We start from the raw sequence: 20824 nt of genomic DNA, 5'->3' as shown, positions 1-20824 counted from the left end.
TGCGCGGCCCCGCGGGCTGGCAGGACCCGGATCGGCGGCGGCGGCGGCGGCGGGAGCTGGAGCGGGGCCCGGGGGCCCACGGCCGCCATCACGGATTTCCTGTGGGACAAGCGCACCGGGCTGGCTGCGAGGACGGTGCGGCGCGGGGCGCGGCGGGGCGGGGCGGGGTGGGTAGGCCGCGGCCGGTGAGGGCGGCGCGGGGCGGGCCCGGCCTGTGGGTCCCGGCGGGGCCGCGGTGGGAATCGGCGGCCTGGGTGTTCCCGCGGGGGCGGCGGGGCCGGATGGCCCGGGGAGATCGGGTCGAGGCCTCATCGCCGAGGCCACCTCGCCCTCGGCCGATCTCTCCCGGTGTCCCGGTGCTTCCGGCCCTGCACGGCGGAGGCCCCGCCCGGCGCGGCCGCCATCACCGTCTCCAAACCGGTTCCAGCCCCGCTGCGGAACTCCCCGGTGCCCGTTCCACGGAGACGGGGCTTGGCGGGCCGCCAACGCCGCCTTCGCTCTCCCTTCAGTCAGCGGCTGGAAACGGCGAGGTTCGGGGGGAGCCCCGGGCAGAGCCCCCCCGTGCAGGGGGTACCGAGCCCGTGCCCCCGGGTCACCCCATCGCCGGGGCCGGTTCGGCCTGTCCAAGCCCTGCCGGTGATGTCAGCGCAGGGCGGGGACGGGGACGCAGCCGGGGGCATTTTGGATGGGGGAAATTGCCGCGGGAGCTCTTTGGGCAAAGGGAGCTCCGGCTTCTATTCCGGCCCTGGCACAGATTGCCCAGAGAAGCTGTGGCTGCCCCATCCCTGGGGTGTTTAAAGCCAGGCTGGACGGGTCTTGGAGCAGCCTGGGCTAGTGGAAGGCGCCCCTGCACATGGCAGGGGTTGGAACTGAGTGAGCTTTAAGGTCCCTCCCAGCCCTTAACATTCCACGATTTTATGATTCGTGCTTGAAACAAAAATACGCGTGGGGAGCGTGTGAGAGCTGTGCAGCACGGCTTGGCAGGGTCTGAGGGTCTGTACCCGCTGTGCCATCTCACCTCAGGATCTTCTTGGCTTGTGTTCCCCCAGAGAGGCAGAGCTGAGGGTCTGCAGGGCTCTGTTAAAGTCCATTGGGAAGGGTAGGTTTGCTCCTGGGCGAATCCCCATGGGCAGAGGATGTGTATCACAGATCTCCTGAGCTGGAAGGGATCCACAAGGATCATCAAGCCCCACTTCTGGCCCTGCACAGGACATCCCATGAATCCTACCCTGTGCATCCCTGAGAACATTGTCCAAACGCTCCTGGAGCTCTGGCAGCTCCGGGGCCGTGCCCGTTCCCTGGGGAGCCTGGGCAGTGCCCAGCACCCTCTGGGGGAAGAACCTTTCCCTGATACCCAACCCAAACCTCCCCTGACACAGCTCCAGCCGTTCCCTCGGGTCTTGTCGCTGGTCACGGAGAGCAGAGATTGGAGCTGCCCCTCCTGAGGAAGCTGCAGCCCCTGAGATCTCCCCTCAGTCCCAGCTGAACAGACCAAGTACCCCCAGCTGCACCTCGTGTGGCCCCCCCCCCAGACCCTTCCCCACCCTTGTGTCCCCTCCAAGTGTAGATGTCCCTTGCTTGGCAGTAAACCTGAGGCATCTCTTGAGGAGCTGCTCTCTGGGTGTCCATTACTGGTGCACAGGGACTTTGGTGATATCCAGGGCTTCATTTCACCTTCCCTCAGTTCTCCGTGGTGCTGCTTCCCACCTTCCCAGGGAGCTTAAAGAGAGAAGGTGCAAAAGCTGTTCCTGGAGCTGTGACAGTAGAGATGGGTGTGAAAAAGGGATATGAACCTGGGAAAGAGAACCAAGGGGCAAGCACAGCCCCTGTGGGTGGTCTCATCCTGCCCTGTGGGGCTCTGGGATCTCTCAGAGGTTCCTCCCCTCTCTCTCAGATCCCTCGGCTCGCTCACACGCGCTGCTGGTGGCCTCCCTGCTCCTGTCCCGTGCAGCTGTTGGGGCGGTCCCTGCTGTCCCCAGGGGTGTCTCACAGGGTCCCCGCTGTCCCCGCAGATGCCGCACTCCCGAAGGTACCGCTCGTCGGAGCGCAGCAGCCGCGGCAGTTACCACGAGCGCTACCGGAGCCGCAAGCACAAGCGGCGGCGGACGCGGTCGCGGTCGAGCAGCAGCGAGCGGGACCGGCGGCACCGGCGGGAGGACAGCTACCACGTCCGATCCCGGAGGTGAGGGGGGCTCAGACCTGCTCTGTTGTACAGAGTCACGGTGGTGTTGGGTTGGGAGGGAGCTCTGGGGACACATCCAGGTGGATTTGGGATGTCTCCAGTGAGGGAGACCCCGTGCTCGCCCTGGGCAGCTGTTCCAGTGCTCTGCCACCCTCCATGGGAAGAACTTCTTCCTCGTGTTGAGGTAGAACGTGGTGTGTTTTAGTTTATGGCCATTGCTGCCCATCCTGTCACTGGGCACCACTGAAAAGAGTCTGGTACTATCGTGACACCTGCCTTGGAGATATTAATATGCAATAATGACATTTCCTTTCAAGTCTTTTCTTCTCCAGACTAACCGGGCCCGCCTCCAACAGCTCATTAAGAGAGATGCTCCATGTCCCTTAATCATGGCCTAGTCATCCATACTCACCCAGGTTCTGTGTGACCTTGGCCTGCTCTGAGCTGTCACAGCCTGGGCAGTGCTTGTCACCAAACGCCCTCCACTCCCCTCTAGGGAAGCTTCCCTGTCCGACCACCCAGGAGCCCCTCTGGCAGTGCCACTCCACCACCTGAGCTGGGACCGAGGCCCCTTCGCAGCGGTGGCTTCAATGATCCAGTGGGTGCCCTGTTTGACTCCCTGCACACCCCACACTCCCAGTCAGACCAGTTTCCGTACTGGCTCAGCCCTGGTTTCCCACAGCAGAGTCTCAGACATCTCAATCCTTAAAATTAATTTAATCTTGTTGCAATAACAAAATAACAGCTCTAGCTGGTGCCTCCAGGGAGGGATCCTGAACAAAGGACCCGCTGAGCTTTTATCCCTTCACAATCTCAGCACGGGAAGATCCGGGGTCCTCATCTCCAAGTGTCCCTGAGTGTCCTTCACCTGGCTGGGACACAGGTCCCTGTCCCCGTTGTTGTGCAAAGGGTTGGCAGTTCATGGCCCCTTGCCTTGTGCTCCCACCCCTCAGCTGCCACTGTCCCTGGAGCTGCCAGCACTGAGTGTATCCCCTCTGCCGTGCTTTTGTGAGACACCTGGAGCGCTGCAAGGTTTTGGTGTTCCCAACATAACAAGGACATTGAACTGTTGGAACAAGGCCAGAGGAGGCCAGGAAGTTGTTAAGAGGACTGGAACACCTTCCCTATGGAGACAGGCTGAGAGAATTGGGGCTGGGAGAGTTCTCCAGCCTGGAGAAGAGAAGGTTTTGTGAAGACCTCACAGCACCTTCCAGTATTTAAAAAGGGGCCTACAAAGAAGCTGGAGAGGGACCCTCCATGAGGAACTGTAGGGATAGGGCAAAGAGCAATGGGTACAAACTGAAAGAGAGAAAATTTAGGTTAGACATTAGGAAGAAATTTTTCCCTGTGAGGGTGGTGAGACACTGGCACAGGTTGGCTGTGGATGCCCCGACCCTGTCAGCATTCAAGGCCAGGTTGGACAAGGTGATCTGGTCTAGTGAGAGGTGCGGATCTTTAAGTCCGTTCCGACCCTTCAACGTTCCCCTCCGCATCCCCCTGCCCAGCTACGACGACCACTCTGCAGACCGGAGGGCCTACGACCGGCGTTACTGTGACAGCTACCGGCGCAACGACTACAGCCGCGAGCGGGGCGACGCCTACTACGAGCCCGAGTACCGACATTCCTACGAGTACCGGCGCTCCCGGGACCGCGAGGGCAGCTACCGGAGCTGCAAAAGCAGCCGGCGTAAGCACAGGCGGAGGCGGCGCCGCAGCCGGTCCTTTAGCCGCTCCTCATCGGTGAGTATCCTGCTGTGCTGCGCCTGCCCTGTAACCTTTCTCTCCCAGGTGCTGAGCTGGGTAAGTAGAAAACTCACTTTCTAACGCTCTCTCAGACTCGGCTTGAACTGTGTGTTAGAGAACTTTTGGTGCAGAGTGTTCCTGCCCGCGTCCCTGTGCGCCATGGCCGGTGCTGCCCTGTGCCAGCTGGGCGCGGGTGGCTCAGACCCTCTGTCAGTGTTGCCCGCGCAGGTGGGAGGACAGGAGTGCCCCGCGAGGCTGGCGGGTCCCCAGGGTGGTGCTGCAGCTCCTCCCGTTCGGTGATGCTCGTGGAGAGCTGTGCAGGAGCCCCAGCCAGGCAGGATTTGTGCAAGGCTCAAACAGCCAGCGCTCAGCTGGTCCCAGTCCCAGAGAGCCTGTGACAGGTGGCTTGCCCCTGTGGTCTCTGTTTCAGGCTGTGGCAGGAAGCCCCTGGCTCTGAGGGTTAGAACCTGCTCCAGAGCAGGATCCTCCTGGGTGGGCCCAGCTGACGTGGGGTGTCATGTGAGGGGCTTTGCGGAGGAGCAGAGCTTTTGGACCACTCAGTTCAGGTGGAGGCAGAACCATCCCAGGCTCTTCCTGGCAGCATCCCTGGCTTTCTCTTCTTGTCTGTTCTGCTGTTCACCTTCCACTTCTGTTAGACCCCAGACATGTTCTCTGCTCTGTGTGTGGAGCTCTCAGTGTTGTCTGGTCTGTTCTGGCTCTGTGTCCAGGGAGGGGATTGGGGGCTGGATTTGGGTCCCAAGTCTGCTGGCTGGTTGCTCCCAGGTGTGGGGATACTTAGCCAAGGAACCGAAGGCAGGAATTTTCTCTTCTGTGGCATAAACCTCTTATCTGCCTCATCCCAGGCTGTCCCTGTTCCCTGTTGGGCTCTGCTTCTCTTCTGGAAGTTAGTCCTTCCAGGATCAGCTTCTTTGGGGGAGGGTCTAGGAGGTGTCCGTCTTTCCCCAGGCAGTCACTGCAAACTTTTGGTTTTGGATGGATCGTTGTATCTAGAGCTGCTTCTGAAATCTCGGAATTCATCTTTCCCTGAGTGTCGGGGCTGGGGGAAGCTGTGTGGGCGGTTATTGGAGTGGGATGGGGGTGCCTGTGGGGGCAGCCTGGGCTTGTGCAGGACCTCCCGGCACCTGACTCCTGCTGCCCTTGCTCTGCGGTGGCCGTGGGGCTGCTGGGAGCCCCTCCCCGTGGCCTCTGGCCCTCGGCGTGCTCAGGCAGTCCCCAGGACCCGAAGGCCAGTGCTGTTCCTCTCTGAGCCCCCGTGGGAGCGAGAGCAGCCGGCCCCTTCCATGCCCCTCGGCTCCCTCACTCTGACAGCTCTGCTGTCGCACTGGTTCGGGTTGGGGCTGTTTGTAGGTTCTTTTTTTTCTTTTTTTTTTTCTTTTTTTTTTCTTTTTTTTCCTTTTTTTTTTTTGCTACAACGAAAAGCAAACTGTTTTTTTCTTTTCTGAGCTAGTGTGTTGTATCTTGACATGTTCCCTTGCAATATCCCTATCGTTATATATTCCTCTGTGCCGTATGAATTGGCTGGGAATCTCCTCCTGCAACCCCTCCTCAAACAACCATGTGAATTTCCAAACCAACCAATGCGTGACGCTGGCTGCTGCGCTGGTTTGAAAATCTGATTGGTGAATGATGAATTCCCTGTCTGCCTGGGCCAGCAGCGGAGTCGACAGAGCAGCAGAAGGGCCAAGAGTGTGGAGGACGACGACGAGGGGCATCTGATCTATCGCGTCGGCGACTGGCTACAAGAAAGATGTACAGCCAAATCGTAACATAATTTAGCTCTCTAGTTAAGCTCCCATCGCAGTCGCAGATCTGTCTTATCTTTCTGTTTCATTTTATTTTCATTGTTTATTAAACAGAAACCCTCTCCTTTTCCTTCCCCTTTTGTTAAAGCTACGTTTATATTGTGTATTGTTACTGAAGTGCCAGGGAATTAGGGCAGCTGCCTTGTGCAGCCGGTGTCAGCCTTCCGCTGCTCCGGTCTCTCCAGCTGTGTGCAGGTTAGGTGTTGCAATGCATTCTCCTCTGCCCTGTGTATCGCTGCAGCCAGGTCCTGCTCCCTCTCTCAGCTCCTTCCCTCTCCTTCTCTCCCTCCCAGATGAGATTATCAGCACCTTGGGGGAAGGCACGTTCGGCAGAGTGGTGCAGTGCATGGATCACCGGAGGTACGTGGGAACAGGAGAGACCACAGCTGGCAACAGAGCATTTTGAGCATCATGTGGGAGCCTGGGGGTGAAAATCAGTCTCTTGGTTTCCAGTAGCCCCTGCTGCTCCGGGCACTCACCCTCTCGTGTTGCCCATGTGCTGGGGGAAGCTTCTGGGCTGTTTTGTAGCAGGGGAAAGGGCACAGCCTTGGTGGACACCCCTTAATAATAACCTGCTCGAGCAAGGGTGGGGAGGCTGGTCAGAAGGTCCCTTTCACAGGGCTCACCTTGTGCTTTCTTCCTGTTTCTCCCACAGGGGTGGTGCACGTGTTGCTCTGAAAATCATTAAAAACGTAGAGAAATACAAAGAGGCTGCTCGACTGGAAATCAACGTGCTGGAGAAAATCAATGAGAAGGATCCTGAGAACACGAAGTGAGTGTGCCCTGGTGTTCAGCAGGAGGGGCCGGTTCCAGGGCTGGGGTGGAAGAGGTGCTTGGTGGTGTGTGGTTGAATGTGGTCCTAGATGGTTTTGGAGGCATCTTGGCTTGCTGTGGGATACAGACTGAGCAGGGAAAGGAGGAGCCTGGCGCAGGGGTGACACAGCTGAGTGGTGCCTGCAGAGCTGTTCCCAATTGGAATGTTTCTGTCAGTCTCTGTGTCAGGATGTTTGACTGGTTTGACTACCACGGCCACATGTGCATCTCCTTCGAGCTGCTGGGGCTCAGTACCTTCGATTTCCTGAAGGATAACAACTACCTGCCTTACCCCATCCACCAAGTACGGCACATGGCCTTCCAGGTGTGCCAGGCTGTGAAGTGTAAGTGTTCCCTGCTGCTCTCCCCCTGCTCTGGGCTGACCTGGGGAGCTGAGCAGGTTGCAGTTCTGCAACTGGTGGCCCAGAGCAACAAGTTTTTGCTGTGGTTCTGAGCCTGAGCCTTCCTGCCCCTCTGGGAATGAATCCTCTTCATTTTCTGATGCTTGTGGGCTGGCAGTAGCTCAGAGCACTCCAGCATTCACCCCCCTGCACCTTCTGGCGATCAATACAGTAAATCTTTGTGCTTCTACTGAAGCATCGTGGCCTGGGCTTTGCCTGGCTGTTCACACCCAGGTTGAAACGTGGGCTAAACTGGTGCCAGGATGAGCAAACTGAACCAGTGATGGCTTTTTGTGGGGTGCAGCCTTGCTCTGCGTCTGTCCCCTCACCCCGATTCTTTTTGCTCCCTCAGTTCTGCACGACAATAAACTCACCCACACTGACCTCAAGCCCGAGAACATCCTCTTCGTGAACTCTGACTACGAGCTCTCCTACAACCTGGAAAAGGTAACACACTGCCTCGAGTTGGGTCTCCTCTTGGATTCTTGATGTCCCTGACCTTACCAGAGGAGTCAGACAGAGCCCCAGGGGATGTGGGCTCCATGCCTTCAGGGCTTTGCATGATCTGCCAGTGCTCAGGCAGCGCTAAGTGAGCCATGGTGACCCCAGGCTGGTGGTGGGAGCTTGTTTGGGGCTGAGCTGTGGGGCTGCCGAAGCTTTCCCCTCCCGTGGTGCCCTCAGCTCTGTAAGGAAGGGGCTGGAGCTCACAGGTGACAGATCCCGTTCTCCCCGTGCAGAAGCGGGACGAGCGCAGCGTGAAGAGCACGGCCATCAGGGTGGTGGACTTTGGCAGCGCCACGTTTGACCACGAACATCACAGCACCATTGTCTCCACCAGGCACTACCGGGCCCCTGAAGTCATCCTGGGTACGTGCCACTGGGTCTCTGCCAAGGCAGGTGTGCCCCTTGGGGGCACTGAGTGCTGCCCACTGGGCTGGCCAGTGTTGGGCTTCCACATCATTCAGGAGCTGTCCTGGATTTGCCCTGGGAGGTGGGAAGTGCTTTATTTACCAGCTCTGCAGTGCTGTTTCCTGGGAAGGCCGTGGTTACGGTCCTGTCATTCTGGGGTTGTTCTGCCTGGAGAAAAGGAGGTTGAGGGGGGACCTTCCCACTCTCCACAACTTCCTGATGGGGTGGGGTCGGGTTCTGCTCGCAGGGAATGAGGGACGGGGAAGAAGAAATGGTCTCAAGTTGTGCCAGGGTTGGACATCAGGAGGAATTTCTTCCTGGAAAGGGTGGTCAGGAATTGGAAGGGGCTGCCCGGGGAGGTGTTGGAGTCCCCATCCCTGGAGGTGTCCAAGGAATGACTCGATCTGGCACTCAGTGTCCTGGCCTGGGTGACAAGGTGTGGATTGGTCACAGGTTGGAGCTGGTGATCTTGAAGGTCTTTTCCAACTTTGATGATTCCATGATTATTAGCTGGTGTGTTGGCATTGCTGCCATCTGGGCAGTGAATTGCCAGCAGAGCACCAGGAGCCTGGCTGGACTGGGATGTGTTTTTTTCAGTTACTTATTTTTAAAAGGAAGAGGGATTTGGACCCTTGGGTTGTAACTGGATCATTTATTTAAACAACATTGTTTTTCAGAGCTTGGCTGGAGCCAGCCCTGTGATGTGTGGAGTATTGGCTGCATCATCTTTGAGTATTACGTGGGTTTCACCCTTTTCCAGGTGAGAACTGTGTTGTGTGGCTACTTCCCAAGTGGTGAGAGGATGCTGGCTGCTTCCAGCACAGCCCAGAGGCCCTGGGACTGATAGGCCTGTGTCTTGTAGGGACACCCGAGGCGTTGGCCAGGAAGGGGTTCTGGGTGGGGGAATACCCAGGGCTGGAGGCAGAACCACTGGCATCTATTCCATGCCTTCCCTTTACATTTTCTCTCCCTCAGACACACGACAACCGGGAGCACCTGGCCATGATGGAGAGGATCTTGGGGCCAATTCCTTCTCGGATGGTCCGGAAGACAAGGTGAGTGAGGCCAGCTGGGCACTGCAGGTTTGCCAGCCCTCCTCTGCTCCATGGGCAGTGGTTCTCCCTGAGGGATCCCACTTCGGAACTGCCTGCTGAGCCAGCTGGCTGTGTCCCACTGGGGCTGGCACCTTGCTGCTGCTGCAGGGTGTGTTGTGCTCAGGTGTAACCTGCTCCCCCCTGTTACTCTGACAGGAAACAGAAATATTTCTACCACGGCCGCCTGGACTGGGACGAGAACACCTCAGCTGGACGCTACGTCCGGGAGAACTGCAAACCACTGCGGGTAAGGCAGCTTGGCCCTTCTGATTCCCCCTCTGGGCAAGCTTGGGCCAGCAGAAGGGTCAGACCGGCGACTTTCTGAGGCAGCCTTGGCTGTGCCAGGCATAGGGAAGCTGCAGCAGCCTGAGTTTAATCTGAAGTGGAGCACAAGGAGGGCACGGAGAGCTCAGGAAGTGCCTGGGGAAGGGAGGGTGTGTGAAAATCCGTCAGTTCTGGGGAGAGGAGCACAGAGTTCAGGTCCTGAACAAACCAGCCTTCCCCCAGCTTAGCCTGTCAGCCCAGGGAACATCCCAGGACAGGGTGTAGCCTCCTTGGGCCTGACCTTCCCCCTGTACCTCACAGCGATACCTGACTTCGGAGGCCGAGGACCATCACCGCCTGTTCGACCTCATCGAGAGCATGCTGGAGTACGAGCCGTCCAAGCGTGTCACCCTGGCTGAGGCCCTCAAGCACCCCTTCTTTGACATGCTGGGCATGGAGCCCAGCACGAAAATGTGGGACTCGAGCCGGGACATCAGCCGGTGACGCCACAGGTGCCAGCCAGCCCTCGGATTCTAGCCCCCGTGGAGGCCTGTGTGATTTCTATTCAGACACTTGGTGCTTTTTTTTTTTATACATGAGATGAACTTCCTGGACACGTTTGTAAAGCTGTTAATATGTGAGATACTGTAAATAGCCCAGATTCTCTGTCGGCCTCGGAGCACCACGGGCCTGACCTGCTGTCGCTGCTGCCGTTCTCGTGAGGTGAGGGGGCCTGTGTGTCCGTGCTGTAAATACCTCTCGTCACGTGTTGCTTTGTCTCCTGTTCCTGCCCTCCTCGGTGTAAATACTCCAGGACTCGCAGCTCTCTGTAGCTTATCTGTTTCCTTGTAAGTTATGGAACTGGTGGGACTGCATGGGAATTATTTTTTGGATCAATGTCATAGCCCATCCCCACACCAGAGTTTTATAAGAATTTTGTACAGTCTTTGTGAAAAATAAATATGAAGTGAATAAAGCACCTGGTCTGGGTTTGGCCTGACAGCAGCTGATCCTGGGGCTGTTCTGCTGTGCTGTGTGGGGGGAAGGAGAGGGATGAAAGGAACTTTGTGGTCCAGGAAACCAGCTCTATCCACCTGCACCATTCCTCCCAAGCCTACACTGAGTAGGAGCTGCTTTTAGCCCTCAGGGCTGCAGCTGGACCTGAGTCGATGCTGGTATGGGCGTCAGAAAACCAGGGGCTGGCCCTTTCCTCATGCCCTGGGTGCGGTGTTGGCGTGGGAGGCAGAAGGACAGCAGGGCCCTCAGGTGTTCCCTTACCCCAAGAAACCTCTCAGCCTTAGGTAGGGTGGAGCACTGGCTGCTGGTGGTGGCTGTTGGAAGAGGGGTGTCAGGAGCCCACATCCAGCTGTCCTACACCCACCCCAGGGCTCTCTCTGTCTTTTTGGCTCTTCCCAGCTCTGCAGGGAGGCTGGGCCTTGGTTTGGACTGTTCCCTGGGCATTGGTGGGGCTGTTCCACAGCCGATGGCAGGCGGGAGAGCCTCACTGGGGTGTGGGAGACAGATGTGCTCTGCTTAACCCTCTGCGGTGGCACCATCAGGCTCTGCCAGGCTCTCCTGGCCCTGGTGGGCTCTCACTGTGTGGAAGGGAAGGGAAAGGTCTGGTTTCACCTGGAGTGAGTGTGGGGGAGTCTCAGCAAGAGTGACAGTGAGGGATCGCCGTGGGCTTGTGATCCCGACTTACCGAGCTTGGGCTGGGAGCCCTCACCTGCCTCCTGCGGCAGCAGATCCTGTCCCCCTGCCCGTGTGCCCAGCCCTGCACTGAGGTTGGATGAGAATTAAATTGACCAAATCACACCTGTGGTCTGGCTTAGACTTCAAAAAAATAACAATCTCATGCTGGTGTCCAAAACCCAAACCCACAGCGCCTACCTCTGCCTGGAGCAGCTCCAAGCTTGTGTTGAGGTGGGAGCTCACCTGTGGGATTCGTGTGTCACTCTCGGCCTGTTCAGAGGCTAAAGAGTCTTTTTAGCAGTCTGCTGAGCACCGAGAGCTGGGAGGGGACCGAGGGCAGGGACGGCTGCATGTCCTGCTCCCGGGATGCTGAGGAATCCCTGATCGGGACGGGGTCAGTATGCAGTCCGCGGGCAGCTGGAGTGGATGGATTTGGGGATTCCTATAAATAACCGGTCCAGGAGACAAAAGTGAAATTCCCCAAGTGCTCGTCGTGCCGCGAGTCCCTCCCTGGGGGTCGGACTCGGCGCCGGCCGGCTCGGTGACAGCTGCTGGGGTGGCCCCCGGGACCCGCGGGATAACGCCTGGGGGGGCTGCGCGGGCAGCAGGCGAACGGCACCGAGGCCGCCCCGGTGAGAGGAGGGAGCCGGACCGGCGGCCGGAGGTGAGGTCTCGGGGGGACCCGCAGGAGAGGCCGCTGCCCCGGTAGGTCCAGCAGGGCGGGGACCCGGCACCATGGGGACAACCGGGGGCGACGGGGCCCGTCCCGGGGTCCCGGGAGAAAACGGGGGGAGGGCGCGGGGGGGGATGCGCCGCACGTGACCCCGGGCCACGTGGCCGCGTCACGTGCGCGCCCCACCCGCGCGTGCGCAGCGGCCCCCTGCGGCGGGGTCTCCCAAATGACGTCACGGCGCGACTGGACCAATCAGCGGCGGGGAGGGGCGGGGCTTGGCGGCGGCGGCGGCGGCCCCGGTCCCGCGGGTCCAGCGCGCTCCCGGTCCCGGTCCGGCCATGGCCCAGCGCGGCGGCCCCGCGGTGCTCCCGGACAACCCCTTCCAGGACCCCGCGGTGCTGCAGGCCGGGCCCGGCCCTGTGCTGGATGGCTACAACCCCTTCGAGAGCGACGCGGTGAGCGGCGGGGCCTGCCCGCAGACCGGGGCCTGCCCGGGCACCGAAGCTTCTTCCTGGCCACCGGAGCCCTCCCTGCTGCCGGCGCAGTCTCACCGCTCTCCTCTTCCCCTGCAGCCGCCGCCGCCGTTCCAGACCCCTTCGGTAGCCCCGCCGCCCCCGGTAGCGGCGGCCGCGCAGCCCCCGCGGAAGGCGAGTCCCACCGAGCCCCGCAACTACGGCTCCTACGGTTCGCAGGTACGGGGGGAGGCGCCGCCAGGCCGGGCGGGCAGGGGGGACGCGGGCCCCGGCGGCAGCCCAGGGTTTGTGTCCCCCCCTCCGCAGGCCTCGGCCGCCGCTGCCACGGCGGAGCTGCTGAAGCGGCAGGAGGAGCTCAACCGGAAAGCGGAGGAGCTGGACCGGCGGGAGCGGGAGCTGCAGAACGCGGCCCTCGGCGGTTCCCAGAGTGAGTGGCTGCGGGGCTGGGGAGGGACGGGACCCCCTCGGACCCCGCCTCGCTCCTCCTCACCCCCTTCCGTCTGCAGCGAGGCTCAACAACTGGCCCCCGCTGCCGTCCTTCTGCCCCGTGAAGCCCTGCTTCTACCAGGACATCCCCGTGGAGATCCCTGCTGACTTCCAGAAGACTGTTACGACCATGTACTACCTCTGGATGGGTGAGTCTCCAGGGGAATCTCGGGGCAGACCTTGGGAGGAGGTGGCAGAACAAGTGTCCTGTGCTGCTGCTCTGGGGAAATTGGGATGAACAGGTGGTCAAGGGGGTTGGGGAGCCTGGCTCGGGCTCCTGAGTGCTGTCCTCTCCCTCAGCCAGCACCATTGCTCTCTTCCTGAACTTCCTGTCCTCGCTCGCCTGGTTCTGTGTGGACCCCTCATCTGGTTCTGGGTTCGGCCTCTCCATCCTCTGGGCTCTGCTCTACACGCCCTGTTCCTTCGTCTGCTGGTATCGGCCCATGTACAAAGCTTTCAGGTGTGTCCCTGAGCCGTGGGTATCTGCTCCAGCTCCTGGGGGCCTCTGGCTCTGCGGGATGCGGTGGTTCCACCCCGAGCTCCCTGTTTCCCCCCTGCCTCCTGCTTTAAGGAATGTCTGAGAGCTCTTTTCTGTGGCCTAACCTCGCCCATCTCTTCCTCTCAGGAGCGACAGTTCCTTCAACTTCTTTGTCTTCTTCTTCGTCTTCTTCGCCCAGAATGTGATGTATGTGCTGCAGGCCATTGGCATCCCAAACTGGGGATTCAGGTGAGCCATGAGCTGACTCAGGAAAGGCAAGAGGTGGGTGGAGAAGAGGGAACCTGGGGGCAACAGCCTCTTGTTTTGCAGTGGCTGGATCCTGAGCCTGATAGCACTGCGGACTAACACAGCCGTGGCTGTGATGATGATCCTGGTGTCCTTGTCCTTCACGGCAGTGGCTGTGTTGGGGATCATTATGCTGAAAAAGGTGGGTTAGGATCAGAGCCCTCCCTTTGGGGGAGGTTTGGGCCATCACAGCTCCGTTTATGAGGGGCCTGGAGCCCCAGCCCTGACCCTCAGCCTGCTCCTGCCCTCCAGATCCACTCTCTGTACCGCCGGACGGGCGCCAGCTTCCAGAAGGCTCAGGAGGAGTTTGCGGCCGGGGTCTTTTCCAACCAGGCCGTGCGCACGGCCGCGGCCAACGCCGCTGCGGGCGCGGCCACCAACGCCTTCCGTGCGCCGTAGCCGCGCGTGTGCCCAGCTCTGCCTCCCTGGCGCACGTGGGCTCTTCCCGAGGAAGAGGAAATCCAAGTTGCACTTTCACTGGATCCCCGTGCGTCTGCATCAGCTGTCAGAGGCTGCCTCATCCCAGCTTGGAAGTGCTGGTGCCTGAATCGTCTGCTGCTCTTAACCCCCTTTCCTCACGGACAGAGGCTGTTCTGGTTTGTGCTGGTCCCCTCCCCTCAGCAGACTGGGGGGAGCAGGGTGGGAAGTGCTGCGGCCGAGCCCTGAGCCTGCCATCGCCCTCCCTTCCAGCACCAGCTGCTGGGGGCAGGAGCCTCCTCCAGATGGTTGGAATGCTGCTTCCAGGGACTGGAACGGTCACTTGCCTTCCTTGTGCTCTCCTGTTTCCCCACCTGGTGATGACGCTTGTGTGCCCTGGGGTGTGGAGGGCCCCCTGCTCCCTGTGTGCCCAGGGACCCCCATGCTCTGCCGAGAACATCATCCCCCTCTTCCTCCTGGGGCTTGCTTCAGTGAGATGAGGATGGGGCTGGTGCTGTCCCCAGGGTGTCTGGTCCTTTTGTCCTGTCCCTTTCCCCGTCCTCTCCCTCTCTCCAGGCACAGGGATGAGGAGAGCAGGGCAGGGATGGGCAGCGCTCGGGCAGCTGCTGCCTATGGGGATCCTGCCTTTAGCCCATGTGGACCCCAAAGCCAGGCTGGGTGCTGGGGAGCAGCCCTGGTGTTTACATGGCTCCCCCCTCGCCTCCAGGGAGGGATGAACAGCTCCTCCCGTCCCCCTCCCCACCTGCTTTGAGGACTGTGACCCCTTGCTCCCCCCAGCACCCTTCACCCAGGGCCTTCACCCTCCTCAGGGGCTGAGCCAGTTCCCCTGCGCAGCCCCGCATCCCCCTTACCTGCCCTCTGTCCCCTGTCCCAGTGTCCCTGGCGATCCCCAGGACAGGTCTCATGCATTCTGCTTTGCCCCATCTCCTCTCAGATGCTCCCGGTTTGTCCCTGCAGCTCCGGGGCTGGCGAGAGGCTTTGTGCCTTTGGCTGTGGGGGCCGGTGCCCTCCCCGTCCCGCTGCGGCGAGGGCTCCTCTGGGGCTCCCCGCCTCCTTCGCTGCTCCCCGTGTGCTGTTCCCCGACCGCCTCCCCGTTTATTTAAGGAATAAATGAAGTTTCACTCTGTTCCTTTGCAACCTCCGTGCGCCGACCGGGACTGGGGGGAGCGGCGGGGCCGGTGCTGGTGTCGCAGCTCCCGGGGGTGGTGTGGGTGGACTACAGCTCCCGTCGTGCCGCACAGGGGCGGCCCCGGGGCGGGCGCGGCCGAGCAGCCTCCGGCGTGCGGGACCGTCCCCGCAGCTCCCGGCGCTCCGCCGCCCGCCTCCAGTCGCGGCCCCGGGCATCCCGGAGGGCGCGGCGGCGGCGATGCTCGGCCGCAGCCTCCCGCCGGCCCAGCGTCCCCGCCCGCCGCTCCTCGCGGCGCCGGGGCTGCGGGGCGCGGGGCCGACGAACCGCCGGTAGCCTCCCGCCCCTCCCGGCATCGACCCGGCGGCGGGACCCGGCCCTGCGCCCGCCGCCCGCGGAGGATGCTCCGGTCCGGACCGCGGCTCCCGCCTGCTGGCGCTGCCCCGGGGGCGGCGTCCCGGGCGGCGGCTCTCGGACCCCGCGGGGCGGGATGATCCCCCGGCGGGGGCCCGGCGCTCCACCGACGTTCAGGGAGGAGGCGGCGGTCCGTCTCCGGCCGGCGGCTCTAGGCCGGCCCCGGCCTGGGTGCGCAGGAACCGGTGAGGCCGGTTCTGTTCTCCGCGGAGCTTCTGGTGGCCCTGGCCCCGCGTGGCCGTGGGCGCTGCCCGAGCCCCCCCGCCCGGGGCAGTGAAGAGCCGCCGTCAGCATCCTCCGGGAGGCGAAAGGTGGAGCTCGGCCCGTTCCCGCAGAGCGGTTGCTCCCGCTCCCCGCGGTCCTGGCGCGGTGCCGCCGGCTGCCCCGGGGCTCCGGGGCCGGCCCCGAGCCGCCGCCCGCCGCGGCCATGCCCTCCCCCACCGACTCCAGCCGCTCGCTGACCGGCCGCAGCTCCCGCAGCCTCACCCACCTCCGCCTTCAGCGCACCTGGCTGCAGGTCCTGCTGGTCCTGGGTCTCGTCCAAGCCATCCTGGGCGTCCTCATCGTCACCTTCAGCCTGGTGGCGGCCGCTATCACGCCCTCCACCAAAATCCGTCACTCCTGCCCGTCCTGGGCCGGCTTCTCGGTGAGTGCGGGGCCGGGGCGGCGAGGGGAGGGGGCTGCGCTGCTCCCCGGGGGCCGAGCTTGCCGCCGGTCCCAGGGGAGGGCAGCCCCGCTGCTCCCCCACCCTCTGCTCGTGGCTGCCGCGGTGCATTGTGGGAGAATCCCAAGGGCTCCCCCAGGGTGGCTCTGTGAGAGATGGGGACCCCCGAGCGGTGCGGGGGCTGTCCGGGGTGTGCGTTGAGGTTTGCAGCCACGGGCAGGGAGGGGTGTGGGGGCACCACAGTGACGGCAGGGCAGGGACCGGGCAGCAGTGGAGCCTCTGCTCCGTCTGCTGTGCATTGAGGTGAGGGCAGGACCCGGGGTCCCCCACGGTGACCCTGCAGCACGGATCCTGGCCTGGGTTTGCTGCCCAGCCAGAGCAGCCCGCAGTCCCCAGGCCCTGAATCAGCAGTTTCTCCCACCTTGTGGCGCCAGGGCTGCTCCTACAGCCCTGCTGCTCCTGGGCTGGCTCCAGGCCTGCAGGGATTGGGGGGCTCTGCCCGTGGGCCTGGGCTGCTCGGGGCCCCACTGCCCAGCAGAGCTTCCTCCCTGTGCTCACCCCGGGGCTTGTGCATCTGCAGCTGGCACTGTCCGGGCTCGTGGGCATCATCTCCTGGAAGCGGCCGCTCACCCTGGTGGTAGGTGTTGGGGGGGACACCCTTCCGCAGGCGGCGGAGTCCAGGCTGGGGAGGCCGAGCAGCCCCTCATGCCCCCGGATGCGCAGCCGCCTGTGCCGGCTCCCCGCTCCGCAGCCCTGCACAGCCGGCAGCCCCTCTCCTCCCGCTGCAGATCGCCTTCTTCACGCTGCTCTCGGTGCTGGGCGTCATGCTGAGCCTCGCCGGCTCCATCCTGTCCTGCCAGAACGCGCAGCTGGTGAAGACCCTGGAGGCCTGCGAGAGGGTGAGGCTGAGCGGAGGCAGCCCCAGCGCCCCCCGGGCCTCCACGAACAGCTCGTCCTTGGCTGCGGGGCTCTGGGGACACCGGGAGCTGCGGAGCTGGGGTCTGGTGGTGGGATGTGCTGGCGGCTCTCAGGGGACAGCGTGGCATCCAGAGCTTCCTCACAGTGTTTCCTGTCCCCAGGAGAGGGACTCGTGTGTCTGCTGCCAGGCCCGCTCGGAGCCCCCGCCCGCCTCCTGCAGCCAGCAGAGCGAGATGCTGACCATGTTCCCCAACCCCAACTGCCGGAGCATCCGTGTGGCACTCAAGGTGGAGGACCAGGGGGATACAAGGGCTCCCTGGGAAGCGGCCGCACACCCGGCCATGCTCTGCGGGCTCTGCAGCTCACCCCACTGCTCCCCAGGATCTCCTCTTCAGCGTCTGCGGCTTGACCATCTTCTCCACCATTGTCTGCACGCTCTCTGCTGTCGTGTGCTGCATCCAGATCTTCTCCCTCGACATCGTCCACGTGGTGAGTCCCAGCTCTGGCTCAGGAGCAGACGGGGCTGGGGAGCAGCGCTCCCAGGCTGGGATGGGCCCTGGGGTGCCAGGGCAGGACCCAACCCCAGCCAGCTGCAGACTGAAGCCCAGGATGCACATTCCTTGCGGGATCTCTGGGCAGGGGGTCTCAGCTCTCCCTTCTCGCCTCTCCCTGCAGCTGGTCCCACAGCGCTCGAGCTCTGTGACATTGGAGTGCACGTCCCCACCTGACACCTTTCTGCAGAGCATGATGGACTTCGAGGAGTTTGTGCCCCCAGTGCCACCGCCCCCCTATTACCCCCCTGAGTACACCTGCAGCTCTGAGACGGACGCGCAGAGGTACCAGCTGGGAGCGAGGCTGGTAGAGCAGGGGGCCCATGTGCTCCCAGGCTGGGCTTGTCCCACCCAGTGTGGCTTTTCTGCTCTTGCCTCTGCAGCATCACCTACAACGGCTCCATGGACAGCCCCGTGCCCCTCTACCCAACCGACTTCCCTCCATCCTATGAGACTGTGATGGGGCTGCGGGGAGACAGCCAGGTGGGGGCCGTGGCGCCGTGGGCAGGGGAGGCCAGGCAGGGTGGGTTCCTGCTCAGCTGAGCCCTGTGTTGTCCCACAGGCCACCCTGTTCGACTCGCAGCTGACAGACGGCTCCCACGCCTGTACCTGCGACCGCGTCCCCTCCATCGTGCTCAGCGGAGAAGGTGAGTGTCGCCCCCAGCACCGGGAACGGGAGACGGGCCATAGCAGGTCCGGCTCTTCCCGGCAGCTCTTCAGTGGTGCCCCTCTGCTCCTTGCAGTGTCCATGGACAGCGGGTCCCTGATCATGTCCGAGATCATGGACATCCCCGGGGACAGCAGCCCCTCGGAGGACTCGTGCCTCCTGGAGCTGCAGGGCTCCATGCGCTCCGTCGACTACGTCCTGTTCCGCTCCATCCAGCGCAGCCGCGCCGATTATTGCCTGAGCGTGGACTGCGTGCAGTGCAGCCACCATGCGCGCAGCCCCACGCTGGGCTTGCAGGGCCCCTTCGAGGAGATGCCGCAGCCCCGCGTGCGGGGCGAGAGATCCTATTCCTGCTCCACCGCGGAGCCTGGCCACGACGGCATCCTGGTGGGGGGAGCCGTCACCCACAGCTGCAACCGGCTGGCCGGGCTGGCGCGCTGCGCCGGGCCCTGCTTCCCCGAGGTGCGGCTCAAGGACAAGGGCTCCTCGCTGCAGGGGCGCGGGGGTGGCCGCTCCACGGACCCTGGTGCCGGCCGCCCCCGGCGTAACAGCGAGACCTCCTGCCCCTCGTCCCCGGCCCCGGGGCTGGCCCCGCGCCCGCTCCTGAGGTCACACAGTGACCCCGGCGTCCCGATGGCTGGCCATGCTGGTAGGTGACAGTGACGGCCGGGGCGGGATGGGCGCGTGGCAGCGTCCGTGCGGTGCAGCCGGGATGTGCCGCAGGGTTTGGCTGTGTTTTTCTGTGGCCAGATGGGATTAGAGCCAGTCTGGGGAGGATCGGGGGAGCAGGGGAGGTCTGCTGGGCTGGGAGCAGGGGGGTGCTGGGGGGTTGTGCTGCCTGGGGTCTGCACAGCTGCTGAAGCCTGAGGGTCCTCTCTGCTCCAGCAGATTTCAGGGAAGTACTTTATACCAAAGCACTGGAGGACACCGTGTCCGATTCCTCCGCTGATACAGGTCAGGGCACTGGGATGTATTGGGATAGAAAGGGGACTTGGGGGGGTGTCTGTAGCCCTCTGGGGACTGAGCTCACCCTGCTGGGGCTGGGACAATGGGGATCAACAGTGGGACCTCTCCTGCTGACTGGGGATGGGAGACAGCAGGACCCCAGGCCTGTGGGGATAGATCTCCTGGGAGCAGTGTCCTGGAGTCTGACCGTGGGGATGGGTCTGTCAGAGCGGTGTCCTGGGTCTGATGGTGGGGATGGATCCATCCGAGCAGTGTCCTGGGTCTGTCAGAGCCATGTCCTGTGCCTGATGATGAGCACAGCCCTGTCAGAGTAGTCCCTGTGTCTGACCGTGCTCCCTCCGCAGGGCTGTGCTCTGAGGCCTGCCTGCTCCACCGTTCCCACTGTGACTCCCCGCCGCTGCTCCGGGCCGGCTCGGTGGGGAAGAACAAGCTGCCACCCTGCAAGAAGGTGCCGCAGCAGCTGTCAAAGACAACCACCCGCTCCCTGGGGGACCTCAAGGGCTACCGGGGCACCCGTGGGCTGGTGGCCAGGTTCCTGCAGAGACCCAAGCGCAGCCCGGCAGCTGGCATGGAGGTGTCTGGGCACAGCTTCCACGGGCACAAACAGGTGGGTCCTGGAAGCCACAGGGGATGGGCAACTCTTCCTTCCCAGAGAACTCCCATCCACACTCTCCCTCCCTTCTGTCCCCATCAGCACCTCCACCCTGGCCCTTCCACAGCTTCCCCTCCCCTGCCACACCCCCACGGTGTTGGCACCCTGGCTGCAGGCAGAGCCTTCTTCCTGCAGCACTGCCCTCGCCCAGCCCTTCCTGGGGGGCAGCTCCTTTTCCTTGATCCCCACTGGAGCCACGGGTGGGAAAATCGTGCCTGTTGCAATGGCTTTGGCTTTGCCCCTGAGTCACTGCACCTGGAGGCAGTTGCTGGGACATCCCGGCAACTCGGCTTTATGGGACGCTGGAGACCTTGCGCAGCCTGGGAGGCCTTGACGGGAATGAGCCTGTCCCAAATGCCAGTGTGGGCGCATGATGCACGCCTCTGCCATCCCTGTCACCTCTGTCCTCCTGCCCCATGTGCCACCTGGCTGCACTGGAGCGTGGAGGGTTGAGCACAGAGGGGTGAGTGCGGGCAGGGGTGTCTCGGGCAGGGGTGTCTCTGGCAGGGCTGCCACCCCTGTGGCTGCAGCCTCTCCCCATGGGTTGCAGGTTCCCTGGAGTGCCTGGCCGGGCGCAGAGCGGCCCCATGAAGGAATCCACCTGCAGAGCTGCGGGGACCTGAGCTCCACCTCGTCCCTGCGCCGGCTCCTGTCCGCGCGCCGGCTGGAGCGCAGCCGCCCCCGGAGCCTCAGCGGGGCCTGCAAGGAGAGCGCGCTCTGAGGACACGGCCTCCACAGGGACCCCCCCGGTGCCCCGCTGTGGAGAGGGGGTCCCACTCTGGGCTCAGCCCTGGACATTGCTCGGACATTGCTGCTGCCCCGGTGGGCTCTGCTGGGCCCCTTCCCCAAGTGGGGCTGGGGCGAGGGGCTGGTCCCCTGGGGTGTCTGCTGGGGGTCGGGACGGCCGTGCCTGTCCCCTGCCCTGTCTGGGATGGCTATGCCTGTTCCTTGCCCTATCCCTTGTTCTGGACATGCCTGTCCCTTGCCCTGTCCCTTGTGCCAGCTGTGCCTATTCCCTGGGATGGCCACGCCTGTCCCCTGCCCTGTCCCATGTTCTGGCTGTGCCTGACCCACACACTGGCCATACTGTG

At 62.8% G+C, this 20824-nt stretch overlaps 3 protein-coding genes across 7 annotated transcripts; all 3 read left to right on the top strand.

Annotated features, from left to right (window-relative positions):
- Position 1: 1 nt before the first annotated feature.
- CLK2 (CDC like kinase 2) lies at positions 2–10229 on the top strand. Of its 5 annotated transcripts, none has more exons than XM_082298782.1 (13): positions 2–135; positions 2013–2182; positions 3688–3922; positions 5602–5695; positions 6042–6108; positions 6404–6520; positions 6739–6905; positions 7315–7409; positions 7700–7829; positions 8549–8631; positions 8847–8926; positions 9122–9212; positions 9551–10229. In XM_082298782.1, the coding sequence occupies exons 2-13, from the start codon at positions 2013–2015 to the stop codon at positions 9731–9733; spliced, it is 1512 nt and encodes a 503-aa protein (XP_082154908.1). In that variant the 5' UTR covers positions 2–135; the 3' UTR covers positions 9734–10229. The 5 variants fall into 5 exon arrangements, with proteins under 5 accessions (XP_082154908.1, XP_082154907.1, XP_082154906.1 ...); XM_082298781.1 differs by having other exon boundaries at positions 5599–5695; XM_082298780.1 differs by lacking the exons at positions 2–135; positions 2013–2182 and having other exon boundaries at positions 3111–3922.
- Positions 10230–11881: 1652 nt separating this feature from the next.
- On the top strand, positions 11882–14901 carry SCAMP3 (secretory carrier membrane protein 3). Its single transcript, XM_082298795.1, has 8 exons — positions 11882–12049; positions 12167–12286; positions 12374–12494; positions 12574–12702; positions 12854–13013; positions 13179–13280; positions 13362–13479; positions 13590–14901. The coding sequence occupies exons 1-8, from the start codon at positions 11933–11935 to the stop codon at positions 13734–13736; spliced, it is 1014 nt and encodes a 337-aa protein (XP_082154921.1). The 5' UTR covers positions 11882–11932; the 3' UTR covers positions 13737–14901.
- An 841-nt stretch (positions 14902–15742) lies between these two features.
- On the top strand, positions 15743–20454 carry ENTREP3 (endosomal transmembrane epsin interactor 3; the record flags this gene model as incomplete). The annotated part of the gene is made up of 12 exons (XM_082298778.1): positions 15743–15961; positions 16560–16616; positions 16768–16878; positions 17059–17184; positions 17279–17386; positions 17573–17733; positions 17832–17931; positions 18011–18095; positions 18192–18764; positions 19004–19069; positions 19426–19688; positions 20284–20454. The coding sequence occupies 12 exons, from the start codon at positions 15743–15745 to the stop codon at positions 20452–20454; spliced, it is 2040 nt and encodes a 679-aa protein (XP_082154904.1).
- Positions 20455–20824: the final 370 nt, after the last annotated feature.

Source organism: Coloeus monedula (assembly GCF_965178545.1).
Source record: "Coloeus monedula genome assembly, chromosome: 29".
Taxonomy (NCBI): Eukaryota; Metazoa; Chordata; class Aves; order Passeriformes; family Corvidae; genus Coloeus; species Coloeus monedula.
The sequence above is the reverse complement of the archived record's forward strand: the minus strand, read 5'-3'. Positions and strand labels throughout refer to the sequence as shown.

Coding starts and splice junctions, on each gene's coding strand:
- CLK2 (XM_082298779.1), top strand. CDS start 3,440: ATGAGGAACTGTAGGGATAGGGCAAAGAGCAATGGGTACAAACTGAAA. Junction 6,906..7,314: donor GGTGTGCCAGGCTGTGAAGT/GTAAGTGTTCCC, acceptor TTGCTCCCTCAG/TTCTGCACGACAATAAACTC. Junction 9,213..9,550: donor AGAACTGCAAACCACTGCGG/GTAAGGCAGCTT, acceptor TGTACCTCACAG/CGATACCTGACTTCGGAGGC.
- SCAMP3 (XM_082298795.1), top strand. CDS start 11,933: ATGGCCCAGCGCGGCGGCCCCGCGGTGCTCCCGGACAACCCCTTCCAG. Junction 12,050..12,166: donor ACCCCTTCGAGAGCGACGCG/GTGAGCGGCGGG, acceptor CTTCCCCTGCAG/CCGCCGCCGCCGTTCCAGAC. Junction 12,703..12,853: donor CATGTACTACCTCTGGATGG/GTGAGTCTCCAG, acceptor CCTCTCCCTCAG/CCAGCACCATTGCTCTCTTC.